This window comes from Lepidochelys kempii, chromosome 2, assembly GCF_965140265.1.
Source record: "Lepidochelys kempii isolate rLepKem1 chromosome 2, rLepKem1.hap2, whole genome shotgun sequence".
NCBI lineage: Eukaryota > Metazoa > Chordata > Testudines > Cheloniidae > Lepidochelys > Lepidochelys kempii.
Window position 1 is genome coordinate 30,022,947 of NC_133257.1, and position 12,609 is coordinate 30,035,555.

Consider the following 12,609-nt stretch of genomic DNA (forward strand, 5'->3'; position numbering starts at 1 on the left):
GAAATTAAATCCTTATATCTCTGTTGAAGCATTTTTAGTACACATTTTAAGAAGTAAAAAAGGCAGTAAACTGTAAAGTATGTTACTGAGGGTGGGAAAAAAATGGAGCAAACCTAATTTCAAGTAGTGATATTCCAGATGAGCCCTTTAGGAAACTGCTTGTGATGTACAGTTTGTTTTATGTGTCTGAGACATTTATGGCTCTTATAAGAATGGTAATGCATGTTGTGTTAGACATCTTACAAATGCTATGAGCATGTATTGGTCTAATTTTCAAACCTCAGCTGAATCACCTATTTACTATATGTGCATTCATTTTGTGTTTGGTTCTAAAGGCTAAATTGAGGGTCACGTGGAAATGTGCGCAAAATAATAGTGTGTATGACAATAATAAGGTGGATAGAGAGTAAACAATTGAAGTTCTTGCCACATAGAAGCTGATTTTTTGTTTGCTTGTTTATTTCCAGAATATAATCTTGAACCTTGTGAGGATCCTGGGATTCCACAATTTGGTAACAGAATAGGATTTAATTTTGGAGTCGGTGATACTCTGACATTCTCTTGTTCATCTGGATACCGTCTAGAAGGAACTTTGGAGATTATCTGTCTTGGTGGTGGCCGACGTGTATGGAGTGCACCTCTGCCAAGGTGTGTGGGTACGTGGTCAGCTGCTTTCATTTGCTTGTACGTGTAGTCATTGTCCATGGAGTTGCAGATATATAGTATGGATAAGCATGGTAACACACCTCTTAATTTTCACAGTACTTTTTACGTTTTCCATGTTTTTTTCATTTTATTTCCTTTTTTAAAAATTCTGTAGTTGAACTGGCATACCAACTTCACAGACAATTCTTGGAGACACTTTCTAGGCACTTCCACGTTTAGAAGATAATGGTTCTTTTTTCCATAGTGGTTATTAGGTGCAGAAACAGGAATATAAATTTAGGCCAACATTTTCCAACTTGGATGCCAGACAATAGGCACTTAAATTAATATTTAAGCTTCTAGGTGACATCCGTATGGGGGATGTAGAGTTAATTGTTGTTAGGGTATCTAGAGCTCATGTATCAACATTTTAAACATGCTATATTAATATAAATAAATGAATGAACATCCTGATTTTTAGTTTTACTGGGGATTCTCAATCCCAGTGAAGTTGCATATGTATTATCTCTAACAATAAAGACATGCATTTAAGTGCCTAATTTTAAGCATCCAGGTAGGAAGATGTTGGCCTCAGCAATTAAGGTGAAATCCTGGCCCCACCGAAGTCAATCGCAAAACTCCCATTGATTTTTGGATACAGGATTTCATCCTTATTTTTATAATCTTGTAGGAAATAAATGAGTAACTTTATTGTTTGAAGAGGGTTGTGTGGGAAAGCATCTCTGTTGAGGGATTTTTATAATATGATTGGTACATAAAGATGAAAGTAGATTTTTTCCCCCTAAATTTGTTGTTGGCATAAAGAATATTAATTGACTAAATTTTGAATTATTCCAGTATTAATATTTGGTGAATCAAAGCCCTTATTCCACAAATATACTGATACTTAACTTCACATAGGTACATTGTCCCAGACTACCCATGTGCATAAAGTTAAGCACATATATAAATGTTTGCTCGATAGGGGACTAAAGAAATGAATTAGTTTAGTAATTGATTTAATGCCGCCACAGGCACTTCACATTTCTCTTTCCCTCTAGCTCATTCCTTCCCTGTGGGGTGAATAGCATTGAGTATGTGTGTGGGGGAATGGGAAGGAAAGATCCTTCTTGTATGACAGGTGGAATTTAAGGTTTTTTGTAGTCATGTCAGTCCCAGGGTATTAAAGAGACAAGGTGGGAGTGGTAATATCTTTTATTTGATCAGCTTCTATTGCTGAGAGACACAAGCTTTCAAGCTTGCAGAAGAGCTCTGTGTAAGGCCTAAAGCTTGTTTCTCTCACCAACAGAAGTTGGCCCAATAAAATATATTTCCTCACCCACCTTGTTTCTCAGGTGGAATTTAAGGCCTTGTCTACACTACAAAGTTTTGTTGGCAAAAGTTATGATGCTTTAATTAAAATGCTTTAATTAAAACCACTGTTGCATGTCCACACTAGCTCCGTATGTCAGCAGAGCTCATCCACGCCAATGGCTCTTGCAGCCACACGGAGAGTGCACTCTGCTATCCCACTGTGCAACTGGCCACAGTGTGCTTTGGGAAGGGTTGGCAGTGCCTCATGAGGCAGGTACAGCGTCACATGGGGCAGGTTTCTCAATCCCATCATTCCAGGGACATCCTAGTATATTTTCAGTTGCTTTTTTCAACTGAAGTGGCGGGGACGGGGAGAAGAGAGAGGAGAGTGGTGTGTCTAGGGAGGGAGAGACAGCAGGCTGACCGACCTATCCTGAGGCAAGGGGAGCCCACATGTCAGCGCCCGGCTCTGCTGGGCACCGCAGTCTCTCCTGAAGCAGCCCACTCTGCCTGCCTGCCTATGGTTCTCCCACAGCCTCCTCAGCTGCCCGGAGTGGCAAACTGATCAGCTCTGTGAGCTCTCTGTGCTGAGGAATGTCAAAGCAGCACAGCAGTCCATTCTCCCCTCCTCCCACTCCCTGCAGCAGCAGTCTGCCTGCTGCTGTGTTCCTAATGCAGGGCAGAACAGGAGAATTCCAGGCTGATGATTTGCTCTTTGTTCCTCAAATGGAGCAGAATGCTCAGCTGTCAGATAGTTCCCAGAGCTCTGAAAGTGGAGGGGCGCATGCCTGCAGGGCAACAGAGATCAAAATAGTGAGCAGAGCTGCTACTGATGGAAGCCAGTTATCCTGACAAAACAAACAGTGGTGTCTTAAAGCTGCAAAGCGTCACTGTGTGCTTTGCCACAAAAAGCTTTATGCCCTCCTGAGGTGGTTTAATTTTGTTGGCAAAAAACAGAGTTTTGCCGCCAAACGTAGCTTTGTAGTGTGTACGCCTCCCCTGTTTTGTTGGCAAAAGGCAGCTTTTGCTGACAAAACTTTGTCGTGTTACACAAGGCCTAAGACTACCCCAGACCTACCTTGACAGACCTTTAAAGGCAGAATAAATTAGTAGCTATTGCTTAAAGATAGATCAGAAAAAAACCCCTGAAATTTAAATTTCCTGAGGTGGAGAAAAGTGTGAGTGAGAGTGAGAGAGAGAGCACTACAAATTAGCTGTGAATTATCTTTGAATAAACCTTTGTGTTTTGTGTGGTTTCAGAGTAACAGCTGTGTTAGTCTGTATTCGCAAAAAGAAAAGGAGTACTTGGGGCACCTTAGAGACTAACCAATTTATTTGAGCATAAGCTTTCGTGAGCTGCATCCAATGAAGTGAGCTGTAGCTCACGAAAGCTTATGCTCAAATAAATTGGTTAGTCTCTAAGGTGCCACAAGTACTCCTTTTCTTTTTGTGTTTTGTGTGTTTGTGAAGGAATAGTCCTCCCACACAATATGGGTCTATTTTAATGAATATTTCCTCCCACAGATTGCTCCTCCCATGGATGACATTGTGTTTAAATTGTTTACCTTTGTTGTATTGAAAATAAATTAAAAAAAGATTTTCTGAAAAGTAAATCTTTTGGTTTTCCCCATTGTTTACCACATTCATTCTAATTAGAAACCTAGGTTATGGTTATTGCTGTTGAGATGTTTCACAGCCTCCACAGAATGACTCTCATTATCTTATGTGCCTTAGCCACCCTCAGTTACACCCTCGGTTTTGTATCAGTTACAAATATATATATATTTGTACCTGCCCCATGCTGCACAGCTACAGACTAGGGACCGAATGGCTAGGCAGCAGTTCTGCGGAAAAGGACCTAGGGGTGACAGTGGACGAGAAGCTGGATATGAGTCAGCAGTGTGCCGTTGTTGCCAAGAAGGCCAATGGCATTTTGGGATGTATAAGTAGGGGCATAGCGAGCAGATCGAGGGACGTGATCGTTCCCCTCTATTCGACATTGGTGAGGCCTCATCTGGAGTACTGTGTCCAGTTTTGGGCCCCACACTACAAGAAGGATGTGGATAATTTGGAGAGAGTCCAGCGAAGGGCAACAAAAATGATTAGGGGTCTAGAACACATGAGTTATGAGGAGAGGCTGAGGGAGCTGGGATTGTTTAGCCTGCAGAAGAGAAGAATGAGGGGGGATTTGATAGCTGCTTTCAACTACCTGAAAGGGGGTTCCAAAGAGGATGGCTCTAGACTGTTCTCAATGGTAGCAGATGACAGAACGAGGAGTAATGGTCTCAAGTTGCAGTGGGAGAGGTTTAGATTGGATATTAGGAAAAACTTTTTCACTAAGAGGGTGGTGAAACACTGGAATGCGTTACCTAGGGAGGTGGTAGAATCTCCTTCCTTAGAGGTTTTTAAGGTCAGACTTGACAAAGCCCTGGCTGGGATGATTTAACTGGGAATTGGTCCTGCTTCGAGCAGGGGGTTGGACTAGATGACCTTCTGGGGTCCCTTCCAACCCTGATATTCTATGATTCTATGATTCTATGATATATATATATATAATATCTCATGGGCATTCCTCAAGCAGAAGACACTAAATGTATCAAATAGATTATTCCCTGTAAGTGATTCAGTCAGTTCTGATAATTAGTAACACATAAAGGATATTTGTTTTTTTTTGAATGACATTTAATTAGTTTTGCCATAATGATGTACTTCTGAACTTCCCTGTCTACCCACCTTCCTGACACATTGGTATCTGAAAGAAAAGGAGTACTTGTGGCACCTTAGAGACTAACAAATTTATTTGAGCATAAGCTTTCGTGAGCTATAAGCTTATTCTCAAATAAATTTGTTAGTCTCTAAGGTGCCACAAGTACCCCTTTTCTTTTTGCGAATACAGACTAACACGGCTGCTACTCTAAAAATTGGTGTCTGACACATTTTATCAAGATGATGTCCCTAGTTCAATAAGAAATTTAAAACCCATTTTTTCCCCCATGTGCTTCATTCTTCTTTTTCTTGCCCAATATTTGGGTTTAGAATTTGCACCTGTTCTGTAACTTCTAGTTCCTCAAACCTAGCTTATTGGAAATAATATTTTATTGTTTTGTGAGAGAAATGGAAATTCATATCAATGCTTGAGAGATGCGTGTGTGTGTGAGAGAGAGATCTACTGAACTTGTGCTATATTGTAAAATATAAGTTATCCAGTGAAAGGGGGGAAAGGCTAAAAATTACACCTGGGAAGTAAGGACTGGAATATTTGCCTTAGTATCATTAATTATATTATCTATCTGTATAATTGGTTCTAATGTGGACAAAAAACTATACAAGTCTCCCACTTTGTTGACACAAATATTTACATATAATTTAAATTTCCTGTCCTGACACCAAACGGCAGCAAGATGTATGAGATTTAGGGTGTGTCTACATGGGAATTGGTGGTAGGAGGGGTTAATCTGAAGCTTTTGATGCACATCAGGTAACTCGCAGAATGCAAGTCACACCAATTCCATGTGCATGGAATGCCTGTTCTATTTTAAATTTACTGTGTGAACACACAACAGTAGTTTTCTGTGAACTAAGGGCAAAGTGTTCTCAGGATGTATCCAGTGGTCCTTTGCTTCGCTGCTGAACAGCATGTATTCTGGGAATTGTGAGAAGCCAGATGAGTTCAATATTTTTTAAAAAATACCATGATTCTGCTATCTCTGCCCCATATTTCCTTTGTGGGCAGGGTTCCGCCATTTTTGAATTGCTGTATTCCAGCATGGATCCAACAATGTTTCACAATGCTGTGGTGACAGGTGTGAATATTGTAGTGGTTGTTTGGGCTGTATTATAACAGTAAAAGCTAGACCCTTTCAAAATTGAACTTGTTAGTTGCACCACTGAGCAGGTTATGTGGGAGCAAAACAGTGTTCTATGGCAGTAGCTGCAGCTCCTCCAGCATCAGGAGAGCACTCTGAAGTGTTGACAGCAGGATGAGGAAATGGACAACACCCAGCTGTTGGAGCTAGAGGTCTGGTTCCTGGATGAGTGATGCAGCAAACAGCATCGTTTATGGGCTGAGAAACAAGCATGGATTGCTGGGAGAAGATGATTCTGCAAACCTGGGATGACCAACAATGGCAAGAAAACTTCAGGGTGGGGAGAGGCTACTCTTTTTGATCTCTGTGTAGAACTGACCTTGGAGCTGCAGTAACAGTATATCAATATGTTGTCCCCCATACCTGTTGAAAAGCAGGTCACTACTGCCATCTGACCACCCCAGAACACATCCAGTCTTTGGCCAACCAATTGGCCTGGGGAGAGCAATTTGTGGGGTCATTCTTATGCAGGTCTGCTATGACACAGATTCTCATGATCCCATGAGTCTCAAACCTGGGTCTGCAAGGTTCCTAGTCAACTGACACCTCTCTGCTCACATCCAACTGCTCAGTACTCACCCATCAAATAGAGAGACCATGACATCTGAAGCAACTTCATGGAAACTTCCCCTGGCCATGGCTGGAGGAACACTGTGACCTCTGGTTGTTCAGGGCTTCCTATTAAACCCAAAGAAAGGCACAGGAAGTTGTCCTCACAACTTGCCTCTGCATGGCTGCTGCTTGGACACCTCACCCAACATTTCAGACTCTAACCAGCCTGATTCCTGGTCACCTGACTAGAGTCTGAACCCCTGTCCAGACTAATTCATTTGGCTTCTGCCTGATTGCAGGTAACCTGAACACAGTCCTCCGGAATTAGGTTGCTTACCATTAGTCCCAGCTGCCTGTGTCCCTGCCCTGATATTGGTAAGGTGCTGTCCCACTGGGTCAGAAAACTAGGTACTGCTCAGGCAATTATTGATGGCTTTGCACACATAGGATTCCCAAACTATACTGGGAAATTGATGGAAACCATATGCCTATCATTACCTCTGTTCCCACCTTCCCTCCCCTCCTCCTCCACCCTCCTCTCCCCCCGCCCCTGCAACACACACACCAGAGCACCAAATTTTATAAACAGGAAGGGGTATTTCTCCATGGTGCTCCAAGGACTGGTTGACCTCTGTATCAGAATCTTTCATAATTCAATTCTGTTTAGATTAGTGGAGAAAGAGTGGGATCTTCAGTACTTCTGAAAGTTAGTTTCTTTATTCTGTTGTGGGCCTGCCTCTGATCCCTTTGAAAGGTAGATGGTGCTGTTTATGAAATAGGCTGGAAGCAGCAGGAGAAAAACAACAATGTTCCCACCATTATAACTGCATATTGTGTTCTGAACAGTACTTGAGAGCAAGAGAGAAAGTCTTAACAATAGGTGGAAGGCTGATGTTCAGAGACATGCTTGGCAGTTTGAGCAGCCGGCAAGCTGTCCCATAGAAAAATTAGGAAATATTGTTAGGGATGCGTATTGTTCATATTTGAAGTCTCATGTCTGAACATATGCAGCTATTAGTTGGTGGAGAGGGGTATTGGGATAGATACATTTTTGAGCACTGGTATATTGTGTATGGATGGTGGAAATGAAATATTCCTTACGTATTTTTTGTGAAACCCTATATAATATCTCAGTGTTGTTTAAATTATTTTCTGAGTTAAATGCAATAATGACTCATAACAGATGGATTGTAAATGGGTTTGATTATGAAATAACAAAAACAACAAAATTTAATTGAACGAGTGGGGAAAAATAATTAAAATAAATTTAACTAAACAATCTACAATAACCAACTATAAGCAAACCTTTAATTAAAGCAACAGTGCAAAAAAACTGAAAGTGCAACAGTATAAACTGTGCAAACAGAGCAAGGCTGGGGGTGAAGGGAACATAAAATCAATGGTGAGTATATGCCTTCCCTCTACCTCTTCTTGCCTATAAACAAATAGGAAAACAATCTGGTTTCGGTGTTCAAGCAGTTAGAAATATAAAAAGCAAATATGCAAAATTTGGCAAATTACATTATAACTTTTTTATCAATAAACTAAAGTTTAATTATTTAGACAGATAAGGGTTAGTTTCCTTTAATATGAGTGTGTGTGTTTAACAAAAAACCTAATTTTAAGCACATGATTGCTAAAGAGCAAATCCTGCCCAGCTTTTCAAGGTGCAATTCTTCAAAATCTAGGGATTTGCATTTTCGAAGAAGTCCAACTGAAATTCAGTAGGATTTGGGCATATAATTTAAGGTTTTTGGAAACTGCAGCCGAGATAGATAAATAACCCTGGTCTAATCTGTTTTGTTTGTATTATTTTACATATTCTCTATCTTCTTCCTTTGAGCACTTGCAATGATTTAATGGGCAATTAATATCTGTAAAACTGCAGCCTACTGTATGCAGAATGCATACTTTAAAAGTTCCCTAATTTTTAACATCTGGTCAATGAAGGGATCCATTCTGTTGTTGACAGGTAAGTAAGTAAACTGAAGAAATACTATAACAGAAGTGCGAATAGGCAGTACTCAGCAATGGGACTTACATATTTATATAATTCTCTGAGATAAACAATGGCTCTGCCACCAAGCTACACCCTCTTAAGCAGCTCAGCCAAAGAAGTTCAGCCTGGTGGTATAGTGCTGGTCTACCAGCTTTACATGGCTAGGGGAAATTCCCCACTGTTCCAGACTTTGCAATGGAAAATCACATCTTAGAGTTACTTGAATGTGTCAGTAAAGTAGTGGATAAAGGAGAATCAGTGATGTTTTTATTTAGACTTCCAAAAACTCTCCGATAAGGTCCATCACAAGAGGCTACTACAGAAGATAAGTAGTCATTATGTGTGCACTCATCTAGAATAAAATATGAAGTACTGCTCACTCCATCTCCAAATGGAGACTGCTGAACCAGAAGGAGTTCAGAGAAGGGTGACGAGAATCATAGAATCATAGAATATTAGGGTTGGAAGAGACCTCAGGAGGTCATCGAGTCCAATCCCCTGCTCAAAGCAGGACCAACCCCAACTAAATCATCCCAGCAAGGGCTTTGTCAAGCTGGGACTTTAAAACCTCTAAGGATGGAGATTCCACAACCCATTCCAGTGCTTCACCACCCTCCTAGTGAAATAGATTTTCCTAATATCCAACCTAGACCTCCCCCACTACAACTTGAGACCACTGCTCCTTGTTCTATAATCTGCCACCACTGAGAACAGCCTAGCTCCATCCTCTCTGGAAGCCCCCCTTCAGGTTTTTGAAGGCTGCTATCAACCCCCGCTCTCCACAGTCTTCTCTTCTCCAGACTAAATGAGCCCAATTCCCTCAGCCTCTACTCATAAGGCATGTGCCCCAGCATCCTAATAATTTCTGTTGCCCTCTGCTGGACTCTCTCCAATTTGTCCACATGCTTTCTGTAGTGCGGGACACAATACTCCAGATGTGGCCTCACCAGTGCAGAATAGAGGGGAAGAATCAATTCCCTCAATCTGCTGGCAATGCTCCTACTAATACAACCCAATATGCCGTTGGCTTTCTTGGCAACGAGGGCACACTGCTGACTCATATCTAGTTTCTCATCCACTGTAATCCCCAGGTCCTTTTCTGCAGAACTGCTGCTTCGCCAGTCGGTCCCCAGCCTGTAGCAGTCCATGGGATTCTTCCTTCCTAAGGGCAGGACTCTGCACTTGTCCTTGTTGAACCTGATTAGATTTCTTTTGGTCCAATCCTCCAATTTGTCTAGGTCACTCTGGACCCTATCTCTACATTACAGTGTATCTATCTCTCCCTCCAGCTTAGTGTCTTCCACTAACATGGACTCCATCCCATCATCCAGATCATTAATGAAGATGTTGAACAAAACCAGCCCCAGGACCGACACCTGGGGCACTCCACTTGATACCAGCTGCCAACTAGACATAAAGCTCAATTATCCATTGAGCCCGGCGATCTAGCCATCTTTCTATCCGCCTTATAGTTCATTCATCCAATCCATGCTTTTTTAACTTGCTGGCAAGAATACTGTGGGAGACGGTATCAAAAGCTTTGCTAAAGTCAAGATATATCACATCCACCACTTTCCTCATATCCACAGAGCCAGTTATCTCATCATAGAAGGCAATCAGGTTGGTCAGGCATGACTTGCCTTTGGTGAATCCATGTTGACTGTTCCTGATCACCTTCCTCTCCTCCAAGTGCTTCAAAATGGATTCCTTGAGGACCTGCTCCATGATTTTTCCGGGGACAGAGGTGAGACTGACTGGTCTGTAGTTCCCCGGATTTTAAAGATGGGCACTACATTTGCCTTTTTCCAATCATCTGGGACCTCCCCCAATCAACACGAGTTTTCAAGGATAATGGCCAATGGCTCTGCAATCACATCAGCCAATTCCCTCGGCACCCTCAGATGCATTAGATCCAGACCCATGAACTTGTGCATGTCCAGCTTTTCTAAATAGTCCTTAACTTGTTCTTTCACCACTTAGGTCTGCTCACCTCCTCATACTGTGCTGCCCAGTGCAGCAGTCGGGGAACTGACCTTGTCTGTGAAGACCAAGGCGAAAAAAGCATTGAGTACTTTAGCTTTTTCCACATCATCTGTCACTATGTTGCCTTCCCCATTCAGTAAGGTTCCCACACTTTCCCTGACCTTCTTCTTGTTACTAATATACCTGGAGAAACCCTTCTTCTTACCCTTCACATCCCTTGCTAGCTGCAACTCCAGTTGTGCTTTGGTCTTTCTGATTACACCCCTGCATGTTTGAGCAATATTTTTATACTCCTCCCTAGTCATCTGTCCAAGTTTCCACTTCTTGTGAGCTTCCTTTTTGTGTTTAAGCTCACCAAAGCTTTCTCTGTTAAGCCAAGCTGGTCACCTACTATATTTGCTGTTCTTTCGGCACATCTAGATAGTTTGTTCCCGCACCCGCAATAAGTCTTCTTTAAAATACAGCCAGCTCTCCTTTCCCCCTCATTTTAGCCTCCCAGAGGATCCTGCCCATCAGTTCCCTGAGTGAGTCAAAGTCTGCTTTTCTGAAGTCCAGGGTCCATATTATGCTGCTCTCCTTTCTTACTTTTGTCAGGATCCTGAACTTGACCGTCTCATGGTCGCTGCTGGCCAGGTTGCCACCCACTTTTACTTCCCCTACCAATACTTCCCTGTTTGTTAACAGTGGGTCAAGAGGAGCATGGCCCCCTAGCTGGTTCCTCCAGCACTTTCACCAGGAACTTGTCCCCAACACTCTCCAAAAACTTCTTGGATTGTCTGTGCACTACTGTATTGCTCTGCTAGCACATGTCAGGGTGATTGAAGTCCCCCATGAGAACCAGGGACTGTGATCGGACAACTTACAGAAGTTTCCAGAAAAAAAGCCTCATCTACCTCATCCTCTTGGTCTGGTGGTCTATAGCAGACACCCACCACAACATTTCCGCTCTCGCCTCTAAACTTAACCCAAAGACTCTCAGCACGCTTGTCATAAATATAAAGGGAAGGGTAAACACCTTTAAAATCCCTCCTGGCCAGAGGAAAAACCCTTTCACCTGTAAAGGGTTAAAAAGCTAGGATAACCTCGCTGGTACCTGACCAAAATGACCAATGAGGAGACAAGATACTTTCAAAGCTGGAGGGGGGGAGAAACAAAGGTTCTCTCAGTCTGTGTGTTGTTTTTTGCCAGGAACAGAAAAGGAATGGAGTCTTAGAACTTAAAAAGAAGTTTCCACGGTATGCATGCGATGAAGTGAGCTGTAGCTCACGAAAGCTCATGCTCAAATAAATTGGTTAGTCTCTAAGGTGCCACAAGTACTCCTTTTCTTTTTGCGAATACAGACTAACACGGCTGTTACTCTGAAACCTGTCTTAGAACTTAGTAAGTAATCTAGCTAGATATGCATTAGATTCTGTTTTGTTTAAATGGCTGATAAAATAAACTGTGCTGAATGGAATGTATATTCCTGTCTTTGTGTCTTTTTGTAACGTAAGGTTTTGCCTAGAGGGATTCTCTATGTTTTGAATCTGATTACCCTGTAAGGTATTTACCATCCTGATTTTACAGAGGTGATTCTTTTACTTTTTCTTCAATTAAAATTCTTCTTTTAAGAACCTGATTGCTTTTTCATTGTTCTTAAGATCCAAGGGCTTGGGTCTGTGTTCACCTAGGCAAATTGGTGAGGATTTTTATCAAGCCTTCCCCAGGAAAGGGGGTGTAGGTTTGGGAGGATTTTGGGGGGAAAGACATTTCCAAGTGGGCTCTTTCCCTGTTATATATTTGTTAGACGCTTGGTGGTGGCAGCAATAAAGTCCAAGGGCAAAAGGTAAAACAGTTTGTACCTTGGGGAAGTTTTAACCTAAGCTGGTAAAAGTAAGCTGAGGGGGTTTTTCATGCAGGTCCCCACATCTGTACCCTATAGTTCAGAGTGGGGAAGGAACCTTGACAACACTTTTCTCCAGTTTCATACTGGAGCTCTGAGCAATCTCTTACACACAGCGCAAATCCTCCACCTTTTCTCCCCCGCCTGTCCTTCCTGAACAGTTTATACCCATCCATTATAGTGTTCCAGTCATGTGAATTACCCCACCATGTCTCTGTTATTCCAATCACATCATAGTTCCTTGATTGTGCAAGGACTTCCAATTCTTCCTGCTTGTTTCCCAGGCTTCTTGCATTCGTGTACAGGCACCTAAGATAACTAGCCAGTTGTGCTACTTATTCAGTATGAATCAGAAGGCCTCTCCTTCT

At 42.1% G+C, this 12,609-nt stretch overlaps 1 protein-coding gene across 5 annotated transcripts in view; it reads left to right on the top strand.

Annotated features, from left to right (window-relative positions):
* The window catches only part of CSMD3 (CUB and Sushi multiple domains 3), a 1,204,651-nt gene that overhangs the window by 772,587 nt on the left and 419,455 nt on the right, over positions 1–12,609 (top strand). For all 5 annotated transcript variants that reach the window (XM_073330296.1, XM_073330291.1, XM_073330295.1 and 2 more), the window contains one exon: positions 468–656. In XM_073330296.1, coding sequence (XP_073186397.1) covers positions 468–656 — 189 coding nt within the window. The remainder of the gene's footprint in view (positions 1–467; positions 657–12,609) is intronic.